At 42.4% G+C, this 26,501-nt stretch overlaps 2 protein-coding genes across 12 annotated transcripts in view; one reads left to right on the top strand and one right to left on the bottom strand.

The window, feature by feature from the left end:
- KMT2E (lysine methyltransferase 2E (inactive)) overlaps window positions 1-8,711 on the top strand; it is a 63,065-nt gene extending 54,354 nt beyond the window's left edge. For 4 of the 8 annotated variants that reach the window (XM_027751798.2, XM_039379444.1, XM_027751799.2 and 1 more), the window contains 6 exons: window positions 288-376; window positions 478-591; window positions 741-832; window positions 1,716-3,182; window positions 4,550-4,658; window positions 7,492-8,711. In XM_027751798.2, coding sequence (XP_027607599.1) covers window positions 288-376; window positions 478-591; window positions 741-832; window positions 1,716-3,182; window positions 4,550-4,621 — 1,834 coding nt within the window. In that variant the 3' untranslated portion in view covers window positions 4,622-4,658; window positions 7,492-8,711. Of the gene's footprint in view, window positions 1-287; window positions 377-477; window positions 592-740; window positions 833-1,715; window positions 3,994-4,309; window positions 4,359-4,549; window positions 4,659-7,491 lie in introns of those variants that run through there. The other 4 variants (XM_039379447.1, XM_039379446.1, XM_039379445.1 and 1 more) reach the window with 4 other exon arrangements.
- Window positions 5,744-26,501, bottom strand: part of SRPK2 (SRSF protein kinase 2) — a 142,508-nt gene continuing 121,750 nt past the window's right edge. For 2 of the 4 annotated variants that reach the window (XM_027751807.2, XM_039379449.1), the window contains 5 exons: window positions 24,829-24,929; window positions 24,628-24,735; window positions 15,310-15,379; window positions 14,502-14,594; window positions 5,744-7,395 (listed from right to left, as the gene is read on the bottom strand). In XM_027751807.2, coding sequence (XP_027607608.1) covers window positions 7,211-7,395; window positions 14,502-14,594; window positions 15,310-15,379; window positions 24,628-24,735; window positions 24,829-24,929 — 557 coding nt within the window. In that variant the 3' untranslated portion in view covers window positions 5,744-7,210. Of the gene's footprint in view, window positions 7,396-13,972; window positions 14,066-14,501; window positions 14,595-15,309; window positions 15,380-24,627; window positions 24,736-24,828; window positions 24,930-26,501 lie in introns of all 4 variants that reach the window. The other 2 variants (XM_027751805.2, XM_027751808.2) reach the window with 2 other exon arrangements.

Below are 26,501 nucleotides of genomic sequence, written 5' to 3'. Positions count from 1 at the left end.
GTTTTACTTTTCAGTTGTTTAGAAAACAGTCCCACAGATCTACAGGTATTCCCTGATTGAGAGGAATTACCAGTTCCTGTAATGTAATCAGGAAATCAGTGTATTTGAAGTGGGAGAAAATACATACAAACCACTTAAGTAATAATGTCCCTTATGTACATCCAGTTATTTGGTTTTTACATGCAGCCAACACTGTAAACTCTCTGACTCTGTATTTGCATATACATTGTCCTAAATTTGGTCCGTGGGAGTACATTTTAAATTTAAAATGTGCTTTTCTCTTGCAGGACTGCATCAACCTCTGTGGAACAAGTAAGAGAACGAAGTTATCAGAGAGCTTTACTTCTCAGTGATCATAGGAAAGACAAGGACAGTGGTGAGTTGATTTATCATGTTGATGGTGTATAAATCTAACCAGTTCCCCCATGGTAGTCTGTAATCATTCTAATACTGTGTTTGGGTCTGCTTCATCTGTAGGGGGAGAATCATCTTGTAGGCCATGCTCACCGTCTCATGTTCAGTCTCCATCTCATTCAAATCTCATTTCCCAGTTGCAGCTTAAGGTCCCTTCTTTGACTGAATTTATGGAAGGTCAGTAAGCAGATGACCTTGTGTGACACTTAAAATAGTCTCTTGTAACAGCTTTAATAGCTCTTTTAAAGTCACATATAAAGAGCTTAGTGATCTCTGCAAAAGATTTGATTTTCCCACTTTGATTTATCTCTGCTTTATTTCTATAGAGCCTGATTCTGAAAATCCAGAGCCAACTTCTGAATGTCCGTCCCCAGATTCTTCACAAAGGACTTGTAAGAGTCCGTCAAAAGCAAGCAAGGTAAAGCGACAGTGTTTGCACAATAAGCATAGGAATAGCCATATACATCTGTGATTTATCTTTAAAAATGTTAATCTTATTATTTACTACTTAGGTTACATACATACACGTTCATCTATCTGTGCAGTAATTTTACACAGGTAAACACTTGTAAGAATATTTATCCATACACTCTGAAAGTCGGTTTGTGTGCTGTTCCTTCAGTATCTGTACGTATTTATAGATGATCTTGCATTTAGACAGAGAAGAGATGGTGTCTGGATTCAGTACCAGTGCTGTTCTGAGGGGTGAGTGCTGAAGAACTGGCACTCGGAACCACCAGCAGGGATGTGATTTACCCTTAACAGGAGGTTGCTCTTGTCGTGACAGGGTCTGGCACTGTTTTGTCAGTCAGGGCACTGATAATACAGAGGAGGATGTTGAGTAATTGCCTGTGCCATATTAAATGAAGTAATTCAGGTTGTAATGTTTAGTCTGCTTACTTGCACTACCTCAGCTTTAAAAAGTTAAATCATGCTAAAAATGGCTTTATTTTTGTAAATGGTCTTCTCTGGAATTCTTTCAGATTCAGAAATCCAAAAGTTTGACATATAACAGATTCAGACTTTGACCTGATGGGTCATATTTCTGTTACAACTTTAAAATACCATTGCTAGTCTTTGACTTTGAAGACTTATTGACACATACTTGCTAAAAGTAATGTCTTTCTAAGCTTAATCTTTCTCTTGTTCATGTTTTTCTTACACCATATTTTCTTATCCTGCACCTTGACGCTTTTTTTTGCCATTGGGGAGGGTATTCTGAGATCTTCTTTTCTCTCTGCTGCATGCATAGTTGAATATTTTGAATGTCTAGCACTGACTTGACTTTCTTTTCATTCCAGCCCTCTTCACCGAATCCTGTAGTTTCAACGCAGTCACTTGGGAAAACACCCACAAAACCAGATTCGCACTGGGAAACTGCAGCTAACGCACCTGAGACCGAATGTGCGAACCATCCAAAATCTGAGCTGCAACAAAAACAGCTGACAAACAATGTCCAAGCACTTTCAAAGAATCATCCATCTCAATCACATCTGCGCAGTTCTGCTGAGCAACTCTCACATTCACAGAAGTTGCCTTCTGCACCTTTGAAGCTGCATTGCCCCCCTTCGCCTCATGTAGAAAATCCTCCCAAGTCTTCTACCCCTCACGCGCCTGTGCAGCACGGTTATCTGTCACCAAAGCCTCACTCACAGCAGTTGGGATCTCCATACAGACCTCATCATCCACAGTCACCTCAAGTTGGAACACCCCAGAGGGAAACACACCGAACCTTCTATCCGGCAGCACCGACCCTTCAGCCCAGTAATCAGCCACAGGCGAGCGGGCCCCTGTTCACTCAGACAACATCAGGACAATCCTCAGCTTCTTACAGTCAGTTTAACCAACAAAATTTGAACAGCAATGCGCCACCTCCCCCACCCCCTCCACCCCCTTCTTCTACTTACTATCAAAGCCAGCAGCCCTCTGGAAACTTTCAGAGCTACAGCCAGCTGAAGGGCAGCATACCCCAACAGACTGTGTTTTCATCTGGACCAAATCAAGCACTTCCTGGCACTGCAGGTCAGCAAACAGTGCCGGGACACCACGTAGCTGCAGGGCATTTTCTGCCGTCTCAGAACCCCAGTATTCATCACCAGGCATCGGCATCCGCTGCTCCGCCGCCGCCTCCACCACCGCCTGCGCCAGGGCCTCACCTTGTCCAGCAGCAAAGTACTCATCAGCAGCACTCTGTAGCACATGTTGTCGGTCCGGTCCATGCCATGGCAGTGGCTCCTGGATCGCACATTCATTCTCAAGCTGCTGGTCACCATTTGCCACCACCTCCTCCGCCACCGGGTCCTCTCCCCCACCACCAACCTCCCCATCCTTCAACGGGACACCAAGGTTTGCAAGCACAACACCAGCATGTTGTAAACTCAGCACCTCCCCCCCCTCCACCCCCTCCCTCCAACGTTATCGGTTCGGGCCACCACCCGGCATCAGCACAAGGGTTACACCACCCCTCTCATCAAGGACCCCCCCATTTCCCTTCAAATGCTCACACAAGCGTGTCCTCCTATTCCTCGCAAGCCCCACATCACACGACGTTAGGACCTGGACCTCAACATCAGCCTGCTGGCACAGGACCTCATTGCCCACTCCCTGGTCAGGGTCCTCACATCCAACCTCAAGGACCAAACAGTATTGCAACACCTACTGCTTCCGGGTTCTGCCCTCACCCCGGCTCCGTGACCCTTCCCCACGGAGTGCAAGGGCAGCAGCAGGCCTCGCCGGTGCCGGGACAGATCCCCATCCACAGAGCACAGGTGCCGCCCACTTTTCAGAACAATTACCATGGGTCAGGGTGGCATTAAAACAGATCCCTTTAGTTATAAACATTTTTAAAATGTTCTGTAATATAAACTGTGTATATTTAATATGTACCTATTCAAGGTACTTTTTAAAGCTTGTACATGATACTTTGTATAAAAGCAAACACCAGTGCTCTTCCATTGTATCCTTTCCATTTTTTGCTTTTTAAAATTCCTGAAAATGTGCTGTTAAGCCAGTATTAGGTATTTCTTTTTATTTTGTAAGTGGACATTCCAGCTGTTTTTTCTGGCAGTAGGTTTGATGCTGCATAATGTTTAAAATTTTATTGTTGCAGTTAAATTCATTTAGTGAAAGTTTTCTATATTACTTTTATACATATGTAATTAAATAAGTACACAGGCTAAGTGATGGCACTAACAGGTTTTTTTTTTTCATTTTCTTCTGTCAACAGTTTTTTGTGTGCATAGAGATAGGAAACAATGCAATACAGATTTTTATAGTTTTGGTGTGGACATGGCTTTTTGTTTCATCAGTTATTTGCAGAAATTGTAATTTAATGTATAGACTGTTTCTAATGTCTGACGAGTGCTGTAAATACTGTATTTCTTTCGCTTGTAAAGTTGCTTAAAGCTTCTTTCATTTGATATAGTATTGTATATAATAAGTCTTTTGCAAAAAAAAAGTGTGATCTTTGTGAAAGTAGTACAGTATATGATCTTTAATTTTTTTTAATATACTGTCACATTGCAGCACTGGTTGGGCATTTTAATTCATGTTAATAAATCACAATTATGTCAGTTTTAACTACTTGTCCTGAAAGGGTGGTATGTCAGCAGGGAAGTGGCCTTAGGTCTGTGGAACACCCCCTCTGCTCCCTGCGAGGCTGTTCACTTCCCTGCAGTTTCCAGCTGTGGCTTTACTTCTGTAGCACAGACAGATGTGGAACAGGCTGGAGGAAGAATCCCCCCAGGCACAGCAGGGTCTTGGGTCAGTTTACTGAAATTAATCAGGGGCAGTGATGTGGTACAATGTTGTGTGCTAGAGGTGTTCTGACCTTGGTTACAGCCGTGGAGCCACCTGCAGCTGTAGTTCATTGTAGTTCCTCTTTCCCTTTTTGTAGCTCTTCAGGCCCTGCTGTTGGTGCAGACTTTGAGGAGTTGAGTGTGTGATGCTGCAAGGGGGCACAGACTGTTACAAACTATGTATGTAGCACTTTGGTTTTTTAAGGGCAGTGGTTTTTTCCTGCAGCAGAAGAGCAGCAGCTGCTGTAGTGCTTATGGGTGCAGTTATTCTGTAATGGGTGTGTGACAGTGTCCTTCTATCTCAGCAGTAACTGCTCTCAATTCTGCTCACATAACAGGACGGTGCTCAATGGCTCCACCTCAGAACCAGAGAGGAGAACCAGTGTGGGAGGAAACCTGAAACGGGATAGGAGGGGAAGTGGCTGCTCCTACTCACTGAAAAAAGTGGTAATTCTTTTTAACCTGTAGACAAGACTGGGGCCACTTTTATTTCTAATTTGCCTCTAATTAATTTTATTAGTTAAAATCACACACTTAGAAATGCTTTCCTGAACACCTGCTGGCTCTGCAGAACACACACTGTGGGGAGTGCACTATGTTTTGCACTAGCCTGATGTAGGACAAGATTAGGCCATCAACAGCAGAAAAACTGAACCCACTCTAGCTAGGAGTTGCTCATCACTGTTTTTGAAAAAAATCTACATCAACCTCTTGAGCTCAGTATTCAGAACTGGTTGTCTGCCCCCGCTTCCACACCTCCATGAAGTGACAACATCATTTTGAGTGTAAAACACACACTGCAGGGCAAGGTCTTAAGTGCAGCACAAGGAGATGCTGCACTGGGGTGCAGAGTGGGACAAGGCCTCGCTGCCCCATGTGCTTCTGCAGTGCCATGGCCAGGCTAGAGGGGAGGGCCGTGATTGTTGTGCTCACTTGCCTGCCCTGGCTTGACCTGGCACTTTAATCCAGTGCCAGCATTTTCTGTGTATTCAAGAACATGGTTCTAACGTGCAGCAATGGGCACTACAGGGGCCAGGCTCGCTGTGAAGTTGAACATAATTTTTACCTCCAGTTCAAGTCCATTGTGGCATCATCCTTCGCACCAGTGTTGTCCTTGCAGCCATTACAAGCAGTTCCAGGGATGCGGGTGAAGGCACATGGTCCTGAAACCCAATTGCTGTCAGGGCCTCAGCACTGGATGAGTTTCTCCCACCCGGGGCTTTGGCAGTTCTCTGGAGGAGTGGCTGCCCCAGCCCTTCGCTTGTGCCAGGAGTTAAACAGCCGGTAGGAAAGGCTCTTGTTTGCTTTTGCCAGGTTTCACCCAGCAGCCACTCCAGCCCTCCTGCCACAACAGGACTGCTTGGGCTGCTCTCACTGACACCGGGGGGGGGGGGGGGGGGGGGGGGGGTATTTCATAAGGAACACAGGAAGCTGCATTTCTCTGGCCAGGCTATGCCAGCCCCCACCCCCCACCCCTCCAGCACAGCAGCTGAGTCGTGGCTAGGCAAAGATTCCAATGACCAGCAACACTGTCTGAAAAAACAAAACACTTTAATTAGACAACTTGCAAGCACCTCAAACAACTGGTTATTGTTACAGCATGGGGCTATCTTCTCACAATCTAGTTATTGCAAAGGCATGTGAATAAATTTCATATGGACAAAGTCAAGAAAAAAAGTGGCACTGTAGTTACATGAAGATCAGGAGTAAGCTTACATTCATCCCACTGACTTCTAAAAGAGGCCCAAACACACCTCCATACTGTACATTCTAAAATCTGTATTGCCTATAAGCTTCAGCCTATGCAGCCTTTCCTAGAAAACACGTAATTGTTGCGTGCAACTTACAATGGGCAGTCATATGTCTACGGATGGGAAAGAATAAAGCTAGTGCAATTTCTTTTAGAAACATGTAAAGCTATGAATGGAATGAGCATGATCTCGCTTCTTGGATTATTTTACCCACTGCCCTGTAAATATCTGCAGCTATATCCTTCCTTAACTGACGCCAAGCACACACTTTTATTATAAAAGATCAGTAATTCTACACAGAGAGTGGTTCTCATGCTCTACTTTTAATTTTTTTTCTTTTTCTTAAGGTATAGTACAACTTACAGTGCTTATAAAAAGGCAACACCATATGGTACCATGTCTTCACTATCACATTGTAGGGAAATTGCTATTTTTCTTTTCTTAAAAGCACTTAAAATAGGCAAAAGTTCTAAAAGGGAGTGCTAAATGATAATGCATACTTTATTAGAAAGAAGTCTAGCCTTCCTTTAAAGTGCCATTTGGGGAATGAAATCCTGTAAACCAGAGCCACTTTGTTTAAAATCCAATGAACGGGAACTGCTACAGAATAGAAAGTTTACACAATTCCTTAAAGCAGTTTAAAGTCCACTACATGCAATTGGTTTGCTATAAAGCTCTCTAAAACTTAAGTCGCTTTACTCTGAAATTGAGTCCCCAGTCCCATATTTAAATGGAAATAAACATTTACAGGGTGCATTTACATACACTATAATACAAGAATGATGTCCCTTTGCCAGAAGATAAAATTGTACAATTCCTCACTGTAACTCAATTCTGACTTGATAAATTTCTTACACTCGTAAATTATATAATATGCATCAGCTAAAATATTTTTTTTTCATAAATAGTTACAAAACTTGCCAAAACACATGGGGGGAAGTTTCCTTTGTTCAAAAATCTGACATCTGAATGTCACACAACACAAGAAACAATGCTTAAAGACACGTTAAGTGTTTTCTGAAGAAAGTGGGTGAGTAAACTACTAGCTGAAGACAAAAAGACTACCCTTCCCCAAGAACACAGTGCACAAAAAGCAAAATGTCAAACAGTACCTCAAGCAAAATAAAGGTCTGAGGATTGAAGCCAGCTCACGTGTGATCCTGCTAAAGATTTTGTGACAGTCACCGTTTAGGTCCAACGCATTGGAAAGTGGTTGCTGGCTTTTATTTTACAGCTGGGAGATTTCTGCTAAGAATTCAGCCATGGATGCCTAAGGCATTCTCCAGCTGAAGCGCGTTTCTCTGGGACCATTTCTAGCATGGGGATCAGGAAATCTGTAAACTGTGCAGCATCTTCATGAGGCCAACCGTACTTCTCCACAAGCACATCAAAAAGACTCCAAGGTTTCAGCTTGGTAATGTGTCGGAGTTCTCCTGCAAACAGAAAGATGAATGGCATTAAAAAAACACCTCATTATCCCTGTTAGTGACTAATCCCTGTTTCGTTTTTCTCCCACTCTGCATTCACAGCACCTTGACCAGGCTGAGAATCATTGCTGATGAAGGACAGCACACAGCAAGCTTGAGGTCCTCAAAGGAGACGAATATGTCCGATGTAAAAACCAAGAAACCATTCCTACAGCAGACAGCACGTTATACCTGGACTCCACTGATGTTTCCTGCTGTCTCCACTCTCCCACACACAAAAGACTCACACACAGGCTCACCCTGTGGGCAAAGAACACTGCAGGCCTTTCCTTCTTCATCAGCCAGTGAACCCAAGTTTTACAAAATCTGCTCTGATCCCACGACAGAGGTCTCAGAAACACAGGTCCCTGCCTTGCTCCATGGCACTTGCCAACAATGCAGCAGAGCAGCGATTCATTCCTAACCAAGCAGAGCAGGGAGGTTTGGCACTCAAGGGATTCTACTCCGTCTCCCAGGTAAACACCCCCAGGAGGCTTGGTCCAAATCCTTCCTGAGAAGGAAGCACCTGCTGCTGCACACGTCTCCTAAAACCAACCACTGAGACAAGTGGTGGCAGCAGTTGCAGGATCTGAGTTCTCACAGAGGGGGGAATTGTACATCTGGCCAACCTGGCAACGTGTCTCAGACCAAAGCAGAGGCGAGCACCTGTCTGCCATTAAAACCAGCAATATTGTCCAGGTCTGCCCACAGCTCATCTGGCATGATGGGGAAGACTCTTCAGTTTCCTGCTCCTTCACTGCGTAGGAATGAGGCCTAAAGCCATGAGATGGACCATGAGGTATGTGATGAAGGGATTACCATGGATTACCAGGTTATCAAGCCAGATGACCCTTACTGCTGCAATCAGCTGGGTGGAAGAGGGACTGAGGTGTCACCTTGTGCAAGACCCGCAGCCTTTGTAATTGAGGCTCTTGATATCCCTTGTTTACGTATGATGTGGCTGCCCCCCCACCGTTTATGATGGCAATAGCAGGGAATTTGACTATGGTATCGCCTCCACTTCTACCAAAAGGATCAATCTGACATTTGAAATCCTCTGTGAGGAGGATGAAACGAGTCAATGGGCTCGCTCATCTCTCTATCCCAAAGCAGAGACACCCGTCTAGTAAGATTTGTGCTTCTGACTGTGTTGGAGCATACCCAGGAACACTTGTACGCAGTGCTTGCTATACACTTATATTTTGTACATCTAGTACATTTATCACCAGCAATCTCACGACAACCTATAGCCTGTTGTTTCAATAAACTATACTTGTCACAGATCTGCATTTGTGAAAGTTCTTACTGAACACAACCAGACTTAAGAGCGCCTGATCTGTTCTAAGCAGTAACAAAGCCCAGCGGCACCCAGCCCTCTGATCTCTGAGGACCAGATGCAACACAAAGGGCAGTTGTTTTCTGCCATATTTCTATACTCTTAAGGCAAGCCATGGCCATCTCCCTTCTTCTCAGGCGTATGTCTGACCCAGACAGTCTCCACGCGACACAGCAAAAAACTTGAGACCTAAAGCCATGAGATGGACCATGAGGTATGTGATGAAGGGATTACCATGGATTACCAGGTTATTCTGGTAATAACCATGGTACCAGGTTACCCTGTGGTGTTTCTGCAATGTCCCCTGAACTGCTGAGGAGAGTGATGGGGTCTCACCCACAACAGGAGGCTGAACATGGCTCCTCCACAGTTTCACAAGCCCACTACGCCATCTGGTAAGGGGGCATGCAGGCCATACTATATTTAAGCAAAGTGGTCTGCCAGCTTGGTGGTTATGCGTGGCTGTAACCTACTGCCCATAAAATGCCATCAGACATCAGCTCGCAGTCAGAGTCTCTGTACATCCCTGTGGCTAGAGAAGCTCCAGGGCAGGAGAAGAAACCTGTGTCAGACTGCCCAAGAGTCTGAGCATCTCAGTGCAATGGAACAAAACCCCCAAAGGCTCAGCAGGCCACATATCTGCTGGCTCAGCCCTCAGCAGGTCCTACAGGGTGAGGTGCCTGAAAAGGAAGCTCTCCAGCCCCTGTCACCAGGTCCCCAAAAGTGCAAGTCTGCAAATGATCCATCACTTGCAAGTGAACAAAAATCCTGCTGGTAAGAGAAACTCAGGATGTGCTACCCACAGCTGGCCCACTGTCCTCTTTCCATCTCACAGGGCAGCAGGGTTTCTGAGAGGGGACTGTAAGCAGAGGCTGTGTTCTCCTGTTTTATGTCTGAACATTTACAGCACAAATGTGTCCCGTCAGTACCTGCCAGTCAAACACAAAAAGGCTCCACTTTGGGCCCACAGCTGTCCCACAGTATGAACGTACAGGAAGGACAGCACATCTCAGAGCAGCATATTCATTTCCAGCCTCACTCTCAGCCCTTTAAATCTTTGTGCAACTATGAAACTTAACTGCTGAAAATCTTACCTTTTGGAAGGTTTCCAAAAGTGTATACTGATGACTACTTACAAGAACAGGTAGTAAATTATGTAAGCACAGACTCAAATACTGCCTTAAAAGCAATAGAAAACAGTGATTTATTATTGAGTGCAAGCAAAAATTTACTAAAAAAAAAAAAAAAAAAATCAGGCTGTGTCCATGGCTTCCCCAGCTGACAACAATCATTGCAAGGGTTGTCGCAATCATTTACCAAACTAGGCTATCTCTGGGGGAGGGTGTGTGTTTCCATGCAGCACTGTCTTCCTCTCTGCATTATATTGTTTCCCATTATATTGTTTCCAGCATCTTTCCTCCCTCAGATTTGGTAAGGTAAGACTGCATGATGAGGCTCCTGGCATCACTGTGGAAGGCAAGTTCATGCTGTTTGAGTACTCCTTATTTTGTAAATGCTCACACTAAGACCAGCACAATATTCTGTAGAGTTTTTCTGCTGAGGAAGGAACTGTTTTAGCACTGTGGACTCAAGTTTTCCACAAGAAATTCTATGAAGATTGTAAAAGCGTTTAAGAAGGTAGGATACAGTAAAAATTATGTGTGGGGGCCACAAATTAAACTAGTGCTTCAGTTTTCAATAAGAATCATGATGCTGACCATGGAATCAAAATAGGGTAAGTAAAAGACAATTACCACAACTGAGGTGGACAAAACACCCTAAGAATTAATTTTCATGTGGTGGGTCCTTTTCATTTCCATCCTGAAGCGGAAGAGAGCAGCACAGAAAATGGAGGTGTCTGCCAACATGTACTTTCATCTATTTAATGAGGCAGGGTGAGGAGAGCAAGCCTGTACCTGTATTTAAGGGAGAAATTAAAAGCACAGGCCCCACCGGTCTGATGCCATCCGTATTCAGGGCATTACCATGAATTTTCAAAGAAATGCTAAAAATGTAATACTAAGTGAGATCTTCCTAGCAGAAGCTCTTTATTTAGATTTTTTATAGTGAAGCACATGGGAAATAATCTGCAGAGGACAACAGAGCTGTCAGAGCTGTAAAAACCATGTTGCCAAAGCAGAGGCAGCAATGATCCCTCTGAAAAGTGCAATGTTAAGTCAGAAGGAAATCACTAAAAAAATTGCTGGAGGACCTGGGGGGGGAGATGCTATTTAAAGCTCTCTCTGCTGACGATAACACAAAAAACCAGAACTAGTCTATGAAATTTGCCAAAGACAAATTTAAGATGTGTCACCAGGCAAGAGGAGGACGGATTATTGAACAGTAAGACATGGATGACATGAAGGACTGGGGAAGCAGCAGTGTTATTCTGCATATTCTGCTGCTATGTACATATGACATGGTCCCCAGAACTAACACAAGGACTGCTGGAAAGGTCTCCCAGTACAGCAGATGGAAGCGAGGGAGGTGGAGAAGAGCCCTCCCCTTCCCTTCCAGGATAGCAAATGAGCAGCAGTACTTCTCTTTGTTACATCTTTCAAAAGGCAAAGCCAGCACCTGGCCAGCATCTTGCACAGGTTTAGCTCTCAGGGAAACAGAGTTAGCAAATACTAGAAGAAAAATAAAAGTGTTTCAAGTTTTAATGCCAAAACGTATTAATCATTTTTACAGTCAAAATAACTGCCATGAAGACACTGCAGAAAAGGACTCCCTAGAGTTATTACTGGGCTCAGTCAAGATCAGACCCTATAAAAAGTATGTGAGCATTTGTGTTATAGTGACTAAGAAGTGACTTGCAAATGCTTTTCCTTTTTAAAACGAACCCTCCAGTTTGAATGTCACAAACTGCTTCAGTCAATTACTGAGAAGGGGCTCGATCCTGTAGACTCATTAGTTCCTAACACCTTTCTTTTTGTGCCTGTGACTTCAGTGACTCAACTGAAATGCTTAAAGCTTCTCTCTGAGGTCAAACTTATGGACAGGAGCAAAAATCATGATTTTTTTTTTTATTTTCCCCCGAGGCTGATGTTTTCAAAACAGGGGCCTACAGCAAGTTTTTTAAGCCCACCTTTACACCACAAAGAGAATTCTCTGAAGATCCTCACGCCTGTGCCACAGGGCTTCTGATCTCCAGTGCTCAGGTCACAAGCAGATGAATACAAAATGCATCAGCTTGCTGGCCTATCTCTGCCAGCCCACCACATGCAAATCCCTCCCGGGGGCACCGGAGGCTGGCAGTACTGGGATGGCAGGGAAAAGGAAAAGGATACCTCGTGCCCAATTCAAAGAAAAGATGCTCAAGTGAGAAGGAAACCTGCTACCTCTGTTATTCCTCCACAAAGCACTTTAGTTTTCCCAGCCTGCAATAGCAGAATAACTGGGATGATCTGAATATGCAGTTTAGGCTTATTACTCCTTCATCTTGCATTTGAGATTTTCTGGTTTGAGCAGAAACAGGTGGAATCTAGTCTACTTAATCTTCCATAGCAAACTTGCACTTATGTTTTGTATGGTGGGTGAACCCAAGCCTTTTAAGGTGCTTAAATCCCACCCTGTGGGATTCAAGAGGCACCCTCAGTGCCTCTGAGGAATGTCACTGAAGTTCAGGTCCTAGAGGACAACAGTGACAGTCTGCAGTTGAAGATGCTCATGGAAGCAGGAGAAACTCTCCACTTCACAGGAATTTTACAAACTGCCCTCTTCTGTGCACTGCCAACACTGCAGTTACTGAATAACTGGTCATTTTATAGTTCTGTGACATCACTAGAAAATGCCAACCCATCTGCTGTAAGGTGAAAATTAGGAACATGATACACTTTAAGGGAGGGTCAGGCTGGGGGGGTCTTATTAATTTAGTCGCAGCCTCTGACAAACAGGAAGGGGCAGTGAGGGCTGGCAGAGGAGCCCTTCTGCAGGCCCTGCCTCACTCCAGCAGCCGCACTCTTTGTCTGGGGGTGCCTGTGGGCCTTGAGTTTGTTCATCTCAGTTAACAGGAGATTGTTTTAAGCCTGTTGATAACAGCCTCTCCCTCTGCCCCCTGCGGCAGCTCCTGAAGCTTACTGCCTGCTGAATAGGGAAGTGCTTGTTTTAAAGCCACCCCCTCTAAATTTCACTGGGTTTCCCCCAGCTTTAACGCGGTGGGTGCTGGCAAACAGCTTATCCACTGAATTCCCAGTTACGAAAACCTCGACAATTCCTCCAGCAGCCTTCTCCGCTCCACACTAAAAAGCCCCGGGCACTTCAGACTCCCCTAAAGGGCAGCTGCTCTCTCCTACATCATCACTGCTGCCCTTCTCTGCACTGTGCCTAACACCATTAACAGCCTCCTTGAGGACACCAAGGCTGCAGAGTTCCCTGCCGGACCAGGAATATCCACGCACAGAACAGGCAGCTCTTCTACAAGGGAGGATCAATCACTGGATCTTGTCCTGCCTCATGACCCCAAGCTGCTGCAGCCCAGCACTGCCCCTCGGCCCCCCAGCACCCCACGTGTCCGATGTCACTGCCTGACCAGCGCCAGCCCTGCCGACGAGCTGCACTCAGGCCTGCGGCGTCACGGGCAAGAGGGAATCCTGTCCAGCAGGAAAGCACTCACCAGCTGCAGCTGATAGCCCCAGATCTTCCCCCAACCATGTAGGAGGATGCTTCATACACCCCCTGTCCCTGGATACAGCACAGTGCTGTCTCATACACCGAGGGGACAAAAGACACTTGAGGCATCACCACATTCCCTCACGTGTCAGAGAAGCCCCTGCCCTGCCTGCTCCTGTGAGACCGACTGCACGCAGCCGAGTGTCCACTGCCCGAGTATTCCCTTCCCACCTCCGTTATTTCTTACCAGCACCTGCTGGACCACCACGTATGATCTAAAGTTGCTGACAGAGGATTTTCCATCACATTACAAACTACGCAGAGAGTCCTCACATTTGCACAATCAGACAACAGATTCACACAGACACTTGTTAACATCCACACTTTGTTGAGCACTTCCCAAATGAATTTTAAATGAAATACTGAAATGAATACTGAAAATTGTGGCTTTTCTCAGAAAGCCAAGTTTACACCAAAATTCTTCTTCAATAAGAGCTCTCCATTTAAACGGATATATTTCTTCAGTACCCATAAATGAACATATTCTCCTTTTGGATAGCATTATGCTTTAAATTAGTGTTGCATAAATACCGTTACCTTTTTTGGTGAAAAACTCCTTGGAATATTTCCCCAACATAGCGTATTTTCGAGGGATTTTTCCCAGCAGTTCAATGATCAATGCTATGTGGTCTGCATTGGAGAACATTGCCAGCAAAACAGAAACATACAACAGTTTAATCAGTACATTGCATGCACACACTAACACTGGCCCGGTACAGACAGAAATAGATTGATCCTGGTAAAAACCACATGTGCACACTGCTTGCTCAGTGGCTACTTTGGAAAGATCCTTTCAGCAAAACTTCCTTCTCAAAACATCGTTTGAGTATCAGCTGCCACAAACAAGTTTTGCCACGTAATTTAAAATGTACCAATAGTTATTTTTCAGAACGCGTGGCTAAAAAAATAAAAAATTTGTCAGAGATTCCTGCGCATCTTGCTTTTCAAAAAGAAAATTTTGTTGTATGATTTCAGGAAATGCTCCTCACTGGGACGTGCTATAACCAGCAACAGCAATTCCACTTCTGTCTGCATCACGGCACCTTTCAAAAAGAAGAGGTACTACCTCTGCGATTGAAGAATTCCCGAGAATATTTTCCAGATAGAGCAAAGTGCCTTGGGATATTGCCTAGCAGCTCTATGATGTGTGCTATGTGGTCTATGAGGGAGAGAAAAAAAGGATACGGGAGTGGAAGGGGCAGGGAAAGGATGGGATAAAAAAGAAGAGGAAAGAAACTGGAATTAGTAAAAAATCAGAAATAGTTTCAAATCAACAATGTTTGCAGCAAATCCATGCAGAGGTTTCCAGGATCAGCAGAGCTCTGGCATCATTAGTAGCATTTAGGAACAATGAATGATGCCCACATTACCACTGCAAAGAGCATTTACAAGCAAACAAGCATGAAAATGGACAGGTATACAGATGGAAGCAGGAGTTAACTCTGATTTAAAAAAAAAAATTAGTAATTGCCTAATTCTAATAAGAATACACAATGTAAACATTATTCCAGTGTCACTCTTATAAAGAGGAAATACTATCAAGTTCAAATTTGTCGTTTCTTTTCTAAACTAAAATGTTGTTATTTTCAATCAGGTTTCCACACATATGCAGTCTTACAAGAAGGGCAGTTTAATTCCTTCAGGCAGTTGTTAAGTAGATGAATATCTGCAGAAGGGACTTTTTGCCCACCCATTGCTAGTGGTGGAACTTAAAACTAAAAAGAAAAAAAATCATATTTATATTCTGAAAACAATGTGTATGAACAGTTCTACTCAAACACAAAACTTAAACCCCATGGTAAGCTCACTGGAAATTTAAGAAGAGGAGTATGAAAATATGTAGAAACTCTTACTGTGTCTCAAAAGATTCATACCTTCATCCCTGGAATAGTCTTCACCAGAGTGTGGTTCAAACAAATAATCTCCAGTCGCTAGTTCAAAAGCCTATAACATAACAGACATATTTATGATATTACAGAAATAATGTTTTTGATTGTAAGATGTCAGCAAAACATCACAACTGTCTCAGAACCGAGAGGGAATTAACATTCAAAGGTCAAGACTGAGGAGAGGGACCATCTTACCTGGGGACCATCATTCCTGCAGTGCAAGGACAGCAGGAACCTGGGCTCTGGAGAGCCCCACACTCAGCCTGGGGCTGGAGGCCCGGCAACATGTTCAACGTGGCTTTACATACTAATGTGTTCTCTGGTGATCATGTTAAGATTGTGTGAGTTAATGAGGCTCAGAGGTATTTCTAAATATATAATAAAAGCTACACATGTACCTGAAGGCTCTTTACCTGTCAGATTGCACACTGGAGACTGAACTAAAAAAGTCTGAATCACAAATAAAATCCATTTACAGCTATAATTAACCACCTGAAATAAGCAAACAGGGGAAGCTTCTTGGAAGACTCAAATTCTAGAAAAAAAATTTTTTTAAAGTATTTTTGTTGAATCAGAAGTCATCAAAGTAAATACTGCAATAATGGGGTAAACAGTGAGACTGACGCTGATGGGGAATCCAGAGCAGACAACATAACATTTGATCCCTCCAGGCCATGGCAGTGCTTCAATGGGATGAAAACCCTGTGCCATGGTACAGCAAACCTGAGTTTCTCTTTATGGGTGCAATGAATACGAAATGCCAAGAAGCACTGAAGCAACTATGAGAGCCCCTTGTGTATGGATTCCTCTGTTTAATGGATTCCTCTAGTTTAATTTGTTAAACTATTCTCTTTCAGCTCTGGCTCAGCAATTGCCCAAGAAGCTACAGGAATCTAATTTTTTCCAGGTGGTTTAAACACCAAAATATTTTCCACGTCCAAGACCCGGGAAAACATCTGATCCAGAAAACCATTCCAAAAATCAGGCAGAACTTCCTGGCACAATTCTAGGATGGGATTTCATTCTGTTAGAACATTTACTACAAAATATCTGCCTCCTGAAAATAGACAGTTTTCTGTTGCAATTTATAATCTGGAGTTGTTAAATCACCTGTAAATTTAGCCTATTTATGGGTACTTGTCTTTTTCAAGCTGTGAACTGCAGTGTCATCCAAGTGGGCTACAGCCAACACAATTCACTGCAATCACACATAGCAGCCAAGAAAACAAGAACGCTCCTTGATGACATTTCTGTTGATCATATGAATGGGCCTTTAATTTCTAAAGTCACTATCACTTAATAAACAGCCATTCACTTTTTCTTTTATTCTACTCTTAGCTCAACATTGACAGTTTTCATTTTACAGCTGGAAAAAGTCTGAAGGACTTCATAAAATACCAGATTTCTAAACTGAAATAGATTTTAACAGCAGCCAGAAGAGATCACTGGGAGAGACCCCAAACACAACACAGAGAACATTGTCATTCTCTTGAACATGAGACTGAGAAGATCCAAGTGTCCTCTCCATATCTCATGGACCAGCTTTCCTAGGAGAACACACGCTGATGGGGCTGATTTCTGAGCACATTAAGAAACTCACTGCTGTAACAGATTCCCAGAGAACAACAAAAATGTAGCTGAATTTAGCCACAAAGGTAGACTCCACAAGAATACCGTTTCTGTCCCAAAAAATGACGTATTAATAGCTTGATATGTCTGCGTGGGACAAAAAAGATTAAAATGAAAAACTGTAAAAACTGTCCAGAGAGGAGCACAAGAAGTAACATATCACTGTGCTGCTCTGAATGTTAGATCGGTTTGTGTATCGCAAAAGCTGCAAACTCTCATAGGCTTGGGATATTTATACCACCCTCTCGCTGAAGAGAAACTAAAGGTTTTCAAAATGATGCTGCTTCTTTTTTCCCTTTTGTGTATAGCTCTGACTATCCCAGGAAGGGCTGGAGCCACAGCACCTCACATGTTTACTTCCTGACTCTCCCTAAAGGGTTCTGCACTGAGAACGAAAAAACTTCCAACTCAGATGCACACAGGGAGAGCCTAGAGACAGGTGCTGGGATAAATATTTGTAATAATTCTTAGCATCTATGGAGGACAATGTCCCACAGTTTCATCTGTGGCAACCTGGTAACACGTTCCCAGATATTTGTAGGACGGACTGGCTACGCAGCGCAAGATAAATGAAATTAATTGAGCCTTACTTAGAAAAGAATAAAACCCATATCTAGGTTTTTATCATAAAGAATCAGCATTAAAAATACACTAATAAACACATAAATAGCTGTAAGAAGGACAAGGACACCTTTAGATTGTATCAGTCAGGGTTCTTCTGCTCTTTAAACCCACGTCCAAATGCACGGTGCACTAAAAAGCCCATCCCACTAGTGAGTCAGTGCCGCTGGAAGAGCAGCTCTCTGTCACTGGTTACTCAGAACCACAGTTTTGGCCATACACTGCTGCTCTGGACTGCCTGGTCACTCCCAGTACTTACCCACACTTTACACCCAGTTGTAGGTAATACAACCACCCAGGCCCCGTAAGGGAAGTCGCTGACACTCTGCGATGGCAGCAGGAGGCCAAGACCCACAGGGTGAGCACAGTGCTGTACGTCACAATCCTGTCACCAGCCCTCTCCTCAGCACTCACACGTGTACCTGCAGACCTGTGACCAGTCTGGGGCCACCAGCATGAGGGCGAGCCTGTCAGACTGGAGAAAGGCCAGGGAAAACCTGGCCTCAGGTGTTCTGAGCAGAGGATATAGGATGGGAGGCTGGTGCAGCTGGGTTTGCTCAGGTTGGAGAAGGAGAGCAGGAGGGATTCAGTTGCTGCACTCCACTGCCTGGAGGCAATAACACAGAAGACCAAGATACACTCTTCCCAATGAAAGGACAACAGGGAGGAAACAAGAGCTGCGAGATGGGAAATTCCAATCAAATACAAGGAAAAAAATTCTTTGGCAACACTGGCTGAGTAATGGGACAGGCTGCTCAGAAAGGCTGTGGAAATGCCATCCTGACAGGTATGTACCCTTGAACTGGACGAGGCTCTGAACTTCATCTGAATTTTCATCTCTGAAAATCATCTAATTTTCATGTCAATCCTGGTTCAAGAAAAAGGCAGACTACTAGAAATCTCTTTAAACCTAAATTTGGCTGTATTTTTCATGATGCTACAAATACAGAGTAACCATAATTTACTTAGTTTCCCTTTGAAAGTATTAATTTATGAAAACTAGTTTCTTGACAGAAACTCCAACTTCGAAATACCATAATATTTTTTACTCAATGTTGACATTTACCTCAATAGAAGCCAGCATTTCATTTATTATATGGAGATATAAGCTGAGATGCAGCACACTCAGCATATGCTACAGAAGCCCAAGGCAATCATCCATCCTTACTGACTGTACTTGCAATTTCCACTTACCACTTTCCTAAGGTTATGACAAAAAACCACTTAAACTGCTTTCCTCCATCTGCAGATGGAGAACCTTTAACATCAATAGGCTCTGGAGAGGCTCTGTTTCTTTCCTGCCACACGACTGTATATGAACCTACCACACTACTGAACTGTTGGCATCACTGCTGGATATTATGGATCCATGTCTAATCACGCAATTGGAAATAGCTTCATTTTCACTGTGTGACAGCTGTGTTCTCAATCTGGTCATTCAAAAATGGATGCATGCCTAGGAAAAGCTGTCTGGGAGAGGACTAGAAGAACAATTCACTTGGACTGCATCAGCTTCCCTGAACTGAAGCTCCAACTGGAAAAGGACAACAAGCTACAGGCCAGAATTATTGTTTTGACAGATGAGATCCAGCTCTTGGCCAGAGTTTCTCTGCCCCAGCTGAAACAAAGAGACGTGAATGAGATGACTGTAACTGCTTTAAAAATAGGCTTGTTTTTAAGAATGCTGTTCCACAGGTAAGTGGGAGCATGGAAAGAAGAGCAAAAAGCTTTTTGAGATACGCACACCTCCTGGCAGTTTGTTCTTCCATGGATATCTGAAGAGCCGGACAATGGAAAGAATATGAAAGGCATTTTGCATGGTTAGTACTTGGTAAGAAAGGCCAGATATACAAAACAGAGACTTGAATGGGATGCTTGGAAAGAAAACAGGATTCTTTCATTTGCCATACTCCTATCTCATGCACATCCCATGGAAAGTCAGCTTCTCTGGAAAAATCATTTTCTGTTAAATGTTTCAGGTTGTCCACCCACCACCCTCAAAAAGGGTGTACAGTGATTAATAACAGCATTCTGTACTGTATCTGCCTACTGAAAAATATGTGCATAACGACTTCAGGTTTTTCTCCTCTCAAACCCACATTTTTGATTTCCCATTTTTCCTCACACTACTGCCTCTGTGCAGGCTGAGGCTTGTCATCACACCTTTAGTATGTGCCACTCACACATACTAGCATGATAATACTCATGATCCCATGGAGACATGATCATTTTTCCCTGCTTACAACACTATAAGAGTAGTTAAGGACAGTTACCTCTCCACCCCACGTTAGAGGACATCATACAAAGAAGTAAATCAGGGACATAAGCTCCCAGTTACCTACAAGCACTTACATGTAGGTTTTATTTTGACATCCTAAGTTACTATATCCTGCTAATTCTTCATTCTGTTCCTCCGAGTTCTCTCGCATGAACAGAAACGTTCATACTAAAAACTCACACTGTAAGCTTGCTTGCTTGCTTGCTTGTAGTAGCACCTCCCTCATTTTGAAAGCTCTTTGCCCATCCCCTTCCCTTCGCACTCAGTAGTGTTTTCTTTCATCATTTATATTCTCTTTGGGTAGATAAAACACCAAGTACAATTTTCACCTTCCCTGACTTCCTGCTGATCTGCAGCTATGATCTATTTGCTAGTTCTTATTGTAAAAACAAGATACTGCAGGAATCACCATTCTCCAGAAAAGCCACCTCAGAAAAGCATTAAAAACATATCTTGTTCATGTCCCAGCTTGTGATAAAATCATCTCCTCCCTGCAGCTCAAACAAGAGCGCACATCATGAACAACGAAAGTCATGATGAGACTCATCACTTCAGGTGTTTTTCCTGTCTCAAATCCAGAGCATAAACAAGGAAAAGTGGTAGAATTGTGGTGCAATCATTTCCAGGAGCAATACAAAGGGATGCCGTCTGCCAGTACTAACTCCCCCATCTTGCCAGGATTTCTTGGCAGCAGCAGTGGCCTACTGTGTTCCATGTTTTCTGGGATTTAGGAAATGCTAAATCATGCAGTGTCTGTTCAGTTTCTGCTCTACACAAAGCAACCCTCTCAATACTGCAAATGTGGAAATTCAGCCTGATAAAATTAAATCATCAAGAGTGGTTTCAATCCTGTCAAAGGTACTGCTGGCTCCAAATCTATTCCTTTTTTGGGGTGAAACTGAGAGATGCACCTCCCCATTGGCAGAATTAAATTAAGGCTTAGTACAGCAAGGGAACATTTTCTGGAATTTAATAAATATGGAGAGTGAATCCCATATCTAGCTGTGTCTAGCTTTCCATGAGAGCATCTGGGTATTCCACTTAAATAGGCCACATTGTTAAAAGAAAAATACAAGAGCACTGTACAATTTCCCTAGCAAAATTTATAAACGTCCAGAAAATGACAGCAACAATCACTCCGCCTGAGGTCACCAAAGTCTAGGGAAAAAAATATATGTTACACTTTGTTGCATGCTTTGCTGAGCACAGAACAAGTGAACAACTCCGTCGTGGTCCGGAAAAGCCCACTGACATCCAACCTCCTTCATTAGTTCCCCAGCACTTTGTGCATGCACTGATTATAAGCTCCCAAAGATACATGTCATTCTCTTTTTTTTCCCTTCCTTTTTATTTAGTTTTTCTTAAAGACTGAGACTCAGATCACCTGAGCACAGGACTGGTAGTGGCCTGGGGATACTCATGCCCATCCTTTAAATCTGATTTGAAGAAGTCATGGGCACAAGAACTGGGCCACGTCAAACCATCTCAAATTAGAAGATTCAGCTCAGAGGCTGCTGGCTTTACAATGCTGCTTATTCACTGACATAACATCAAAGAAACGGCACTGTAAGGTTATTAGCGTTGAGTTATTTTGCCCTCTTCTGCTATTTGGGTGGAGGCGTTAACATGTCCCTGATTAAGTCTGCTTCCAGCACAAGTAATCCTGACCAGAAACTCTGGCTACTCACACACTGAAGACAGTACAAATAAAACAGACTATTCTTTCCTGGAAGCGGCATTGAAACCACAGAGCTCATGCCTAGGCAAAGCCAACCCATACCAGCAGAGGCCAGGTAAGGAACCCTCTACACACAGACGTGACATTACATGTCCCAAAAGCAAGATTCATAAGGCGTATTCTGGAAGTTGCTGTGCACACAGGAATACAGATGTTTTGCATGCCTAAGGCCCATTTATCAGAGGCTTTTGTTTAAAAACATCATTTCCATCCTCATTACGAAAGATTATGTAAAACTGATGAGCAAATGGTATGATGAAAAAAAGAGTCTGCTGCTGCTGTGATAGAACACAACCTCTGCGCTTGCCTTAACACACTTTATGCCATAAATACAAGCCAACACAAGAACCAGCAGCTTTGCTTCTCTTTGTCAATGCTATTCTCAGTGAGCAAGACTATTTCATTAGCAAACACAAGGCAGTGAAAACCTGAGGCTCATACGGAGATCCATAAAGCACAAGACCAAGTTAAGAACCCAGGTGAATCCTGGTACCATGCATTCCACATCCTCCATCATAAAATCCAAGACACATAAAAAGATTGATGTTTTTTACATACACATACATCTCTGACACAGAAACCCTAGGGACACTAAATTTATTATATTGCTGGACCACTCATTTTGCATATTACTGCTTCCAAAAATGCCCTTAATGACTCTGGATTTGTACAAGCAATGGAACATGACAAAGTCATCTCTTTGTCCCATGTCTTGGACAACATGGCTAATCGGGTACCTGAGCTGTATTTTGGCTGAAAATAAACACCTCCCGGTCCAGCAGACAATCCTTTTGAAAACACACTTAACAGTAAAAATTATGGAACAAAGTGAATTAAGTATGAAAAAGCACAGTAACCTCGAAGGGCATTTTCTAAATCACAAGCAGGTACAACAAGGAAACCAAACCTGAGAAAGCAAGTTTGTAGTGGCATTAAAACACTTTGGTACTTCACAGTTCTTGACTGCTCTAGGGATTGGGGAGATTAAAATCATAATTTCCAAAGACAGCCTAAATAAGTTATTTGGGAGTTTGCAGTTCCACATCAGGAATGTTTCCCTGGCTGTTAATCTCTGTTACAAGTCCTCTGCAGAAAGAGCTATTAAGGTCTTCAAGGCAATCCCTACCTCAGAGCTGTTTTCCATCTGATGCAGGATCAGTGTTCACAGTGCTCTGACCCATTTTCTCAGCCACACAGGAAGGAAAGCAGATTCTGGGAGGTTTCTAATGATGAATTTTTTGGGTGAGCTTGAGAACCTGCTCTCTGTTTTTCACACAACTATACAATGATGACAACTGAATTCAACAACTCTGTCAGTGCTGTAAGTGTATAAAATTTCTACTGCATTTTTTAAGGGGAAAAAACCCAAAGTCTATGGTAGAAGACAGAATTAAAGCACTTCTGTCTCAAATGCTCTGCTATCTCTAAAACCTACATAACACAAAACCAGAAATATAATTTCCTGATTAAAATATTTCATATGTAATTGTGAATCTGAGTTAAGATACCTCCAGGGGCAATGATGCTTTAGGCTTTATTTCCCTGAGTTTGAAGAAAGCAGTAATGCTTATATAACATGGAAGAGAAAGTGTAAGAGGCTGGGCAATCCCAGGTATTTTAAGAATATTTTATTCCCTGGGTACAACATTGCTATTAAGTACCCCACTACCTTTAGACACAATCCTAGACATATTTCAGCCTTCTTTATATGTCTTTAGCTACAAGACTGTACATAAAATTAGCAAGGGCAGGTACAATCCTAAAGAAACGTGAATACAGGGTATAATACTATAAAAGGTTATCAAGTTAACTGAGGTTTACAAAATATCAGGTAATAGGAAGACTCTATAATGATTTTGTAGTTAGTTAAGAGAAGAATCATAAAGGAAAAAAACTGTGGAATATTTTCTATGCTTTGTTTTCAATGTAATAGAAAACTTGTACATTTTGTCCCCAAATGGAAGAGTAAATTTGGAAATGGATCTTTTTTTTCTGTATACTAAAGCGAAAGCTTTATATTTCCAGAATACTAAATAGTTTAGTATTCAACTCCAGAGAAAACATACTTTAATTTCACTTACGGGTTAGTTACTTCCAACACATGGCCTGCTGAGTTTATAATATGCAGGATTTTATGTTCCTTTCAATCCTCCTCCTCCTCTCCCTCTGAGCTGTGCAATTCTTCTCATCACCCACGCCTGCAAACTGTGTCTAGTATTTGAGCCTTCTCCTCCTCCTCACACTCTTACTCTTTTCAGACATGTATTTGTAAAATATAAAGACTTGATTAAGTTTTCACTTTTAAAATAGACAAAGGTATTTTTAATGCATTTTTTTGGAAATACACACTAGCTTTAACGAGAAGATGCACGTAGTTTGTTTGTCCTCAAAGAGATACTACAAAAAAGAGTGTTTCAAAAAGCTGCAAGATTAAGTTTTCACTTTTTCTGCTCTCTAAAGATTTTTAAAAATCTGTCATTTCAGTTCCCATATTAAAACTAATTCTACAGAATGTTACCACATATTTTACACTAATAAACTAAATTCCTTCTCTTCAAAGTTTAGAACTCGAAGCTGTGACTTGCAAGCCTGATCTGATCCATGTTTTCACTACACTTGGCAAGAATTTAAAGTATTTCACTGTTTTGCTACTTTACACAAGAGAAAAGAATGTAAACACAGCAAACAGTAGCACAGATTCTAAGACTGGAAGGAAATATGCAGTTGTACTATTTCAGTTACATTTTCTCATTTAAAATACACATATATTTGCCTCTAAACTTGCATGTTTTTGACTACCAGTTTAAAATGCATCACACGAAAATCAGAAATGTTCTCCAAAATACTTCCTTTTGATTAAGAAGGCTTGAGAAATTGAGATAAAGGGAAGAAATCATCAGTAGCTACCTGATACAACATAATTCATGAAAATGTATTTGTGTCAAAATGTCAAAAGCATCCCCATCAGGTTTCCTCACTAAATAAACCAGTTTTTAGGAGGTTTACTCTCGTAAAATACACATTGTATTGTTCTTACCATACATGCTGTACTCCAGATGTCAGCAGGTGTACTGTAACCTGCTCCTATTAAAACCTCTATGGATCTATACTGTCTTGTCTGGATGTCTTCTGTGAAGTGTTTGTGCTAAAACAGAAAGAACCACATTAATGGGAAAAAAGGACAACAAAAAGAGTTGTTCTAAACAGGGAACAGCTAAAGGGATGTAGTAACACTTACCACCCAGCAGGCATTTCCCAGGTCAGCAATTTTAACTCTAATTTTATCTGCATTTCTTGGGTCCAGTGGATTCACCAGTAAGTCAGCAGCACGAGTTTTTGCTAACACAAGCAAAATGCAATATAGTTAATATTTTGAGTGTACAATTCATTATCTCTAAGCAGTTTTGCCTTGACATTTCATCCAGTGTTCTCATACACTGAGACATCAAAATAATTTGCTGAATGTTCCAAGAAATTAAAGCAAAATAAATAGGATTTCTTACCTTGATTTCTAAATATCCTTATACACTTCGAGTGCACATTTTTTGCATTCTTTAACTGCCAAACAACTATTATTAGAATATCCAGAGTAGCTTCCAAGCAAAACCAGTGCATATTCAGACAGAATTCACACGGAAAATGTTAAAACTCAGACTCCAAGAACTCCACATGAAAAGATATGTTCTTGGAACAGTTTGGTTAAGAAAATAAACCCTGCACTTCCATGCCTGGCTAAGGTAAATGAAATTTGGCTCGATTTTTTCTTTTTTTTTTTTTTTTTTTAATCTGCCCCAAGGGGAAAAGACTCACCAAAACCTGGCTGATTTGAGAGCCTGGGGACTGTCACCCTTTTCACAATTAACTCAGCAGTGAATCAAAGTTCTCTGAAGGTCCTATCTGCATTGAGTATGATCCAGACTGAAAAGGCAGAACTTCAATAGAATTAATCTTGGCTCCTGGGACACTGACAACCTCTACACAGATCAGTGGAGGTGCTGCTTCTCTTTGTTTTGACACACCACCTGCTAGTTCCTAAACTGCATTGGAAAGAAAGCAGATGACTTGATCGTGGAAGACAGAACGAGGTATCACAAACCACAGAGCAGCAGAGAGCTGGTCTCAGTTTCCTTGTCCCTGAGCTACAAAGACTAAATTGGAAATCAATGGTAAGATAAGAAAGAGGTACTAGATCCAAAAAGCACTTGTGATTCTAATGATCTGTTAAATTGGTGTAAGAATTCGACAAGAAAAATATACAAGACAATGAGAAAAAACACTGGATGTCCTAATGGGGAGTCAGGAGTGACTGAAATCAGGTGAGGATCTTCAACTGCTGGCACAAGAAGCCTGAACTGGTCATCAGAGAACTGAATACTGGCCAACCAGAAAAGAAAGTTGGCAGGGTCCCCCAGAGGAGAGAAGGAATGAAAATACAGGACTACATTGCAGAAGATAGAAGGGGTAATGACCTCAACAAATAGTCCTCTAAAAAAGCTGGATTGGAGTCCCAGACTCGAGTTTATGAAAAGCACCAGCATAGGGCACAGAAGTAAAATACTGAAAAGGAACTCGTAAGACTAGTGAGCTTAATATTAAAGTCTTCCCTTACAAGAATGCTGCATAGTGCAGTCTAATTTTTTTTAACACAATCACATGCATTAGTCAAGAAATAACAGGACCTTTCTCAGTTCAGTAGTCTTTGCAAAAAAAAAAAAAAAAAAAAGTCAGTGCTAAATAAATCCTTCCCACACATCTTGCTGAAGGTGAAGGACTGCAGTAAATAAAGTGGAAAGGGGGGGAAAAAGCCTCATGAGTAGAACATCTGAATATGACATTAGAAAACAGCTTTCTTCAACTTTCTTCTAACAGAGCAGGCAATAGGCAAGTGCCTATACTTTTGTGTTTTTCTTA

The sequence above is a fragment of the Pipra filicauda genome, unplaced genomic scaffold, assembly GCF_003945595.2.
Source record: "Pipra filicauda isolate LSUMZ 115617 unplaced genomic scaffold, ASM394559v2 scaffold167_size3244652_pilon, whole genome shotgun sequence".
NCBI lineage: Eukaryota > Metazoa > Chordata > Aves > Passeriformes > Pipridae > Pipra > Pipra filicauda.
This window is presented reverse-complemented; position numbering and strand designations above follow the sequence as displayed.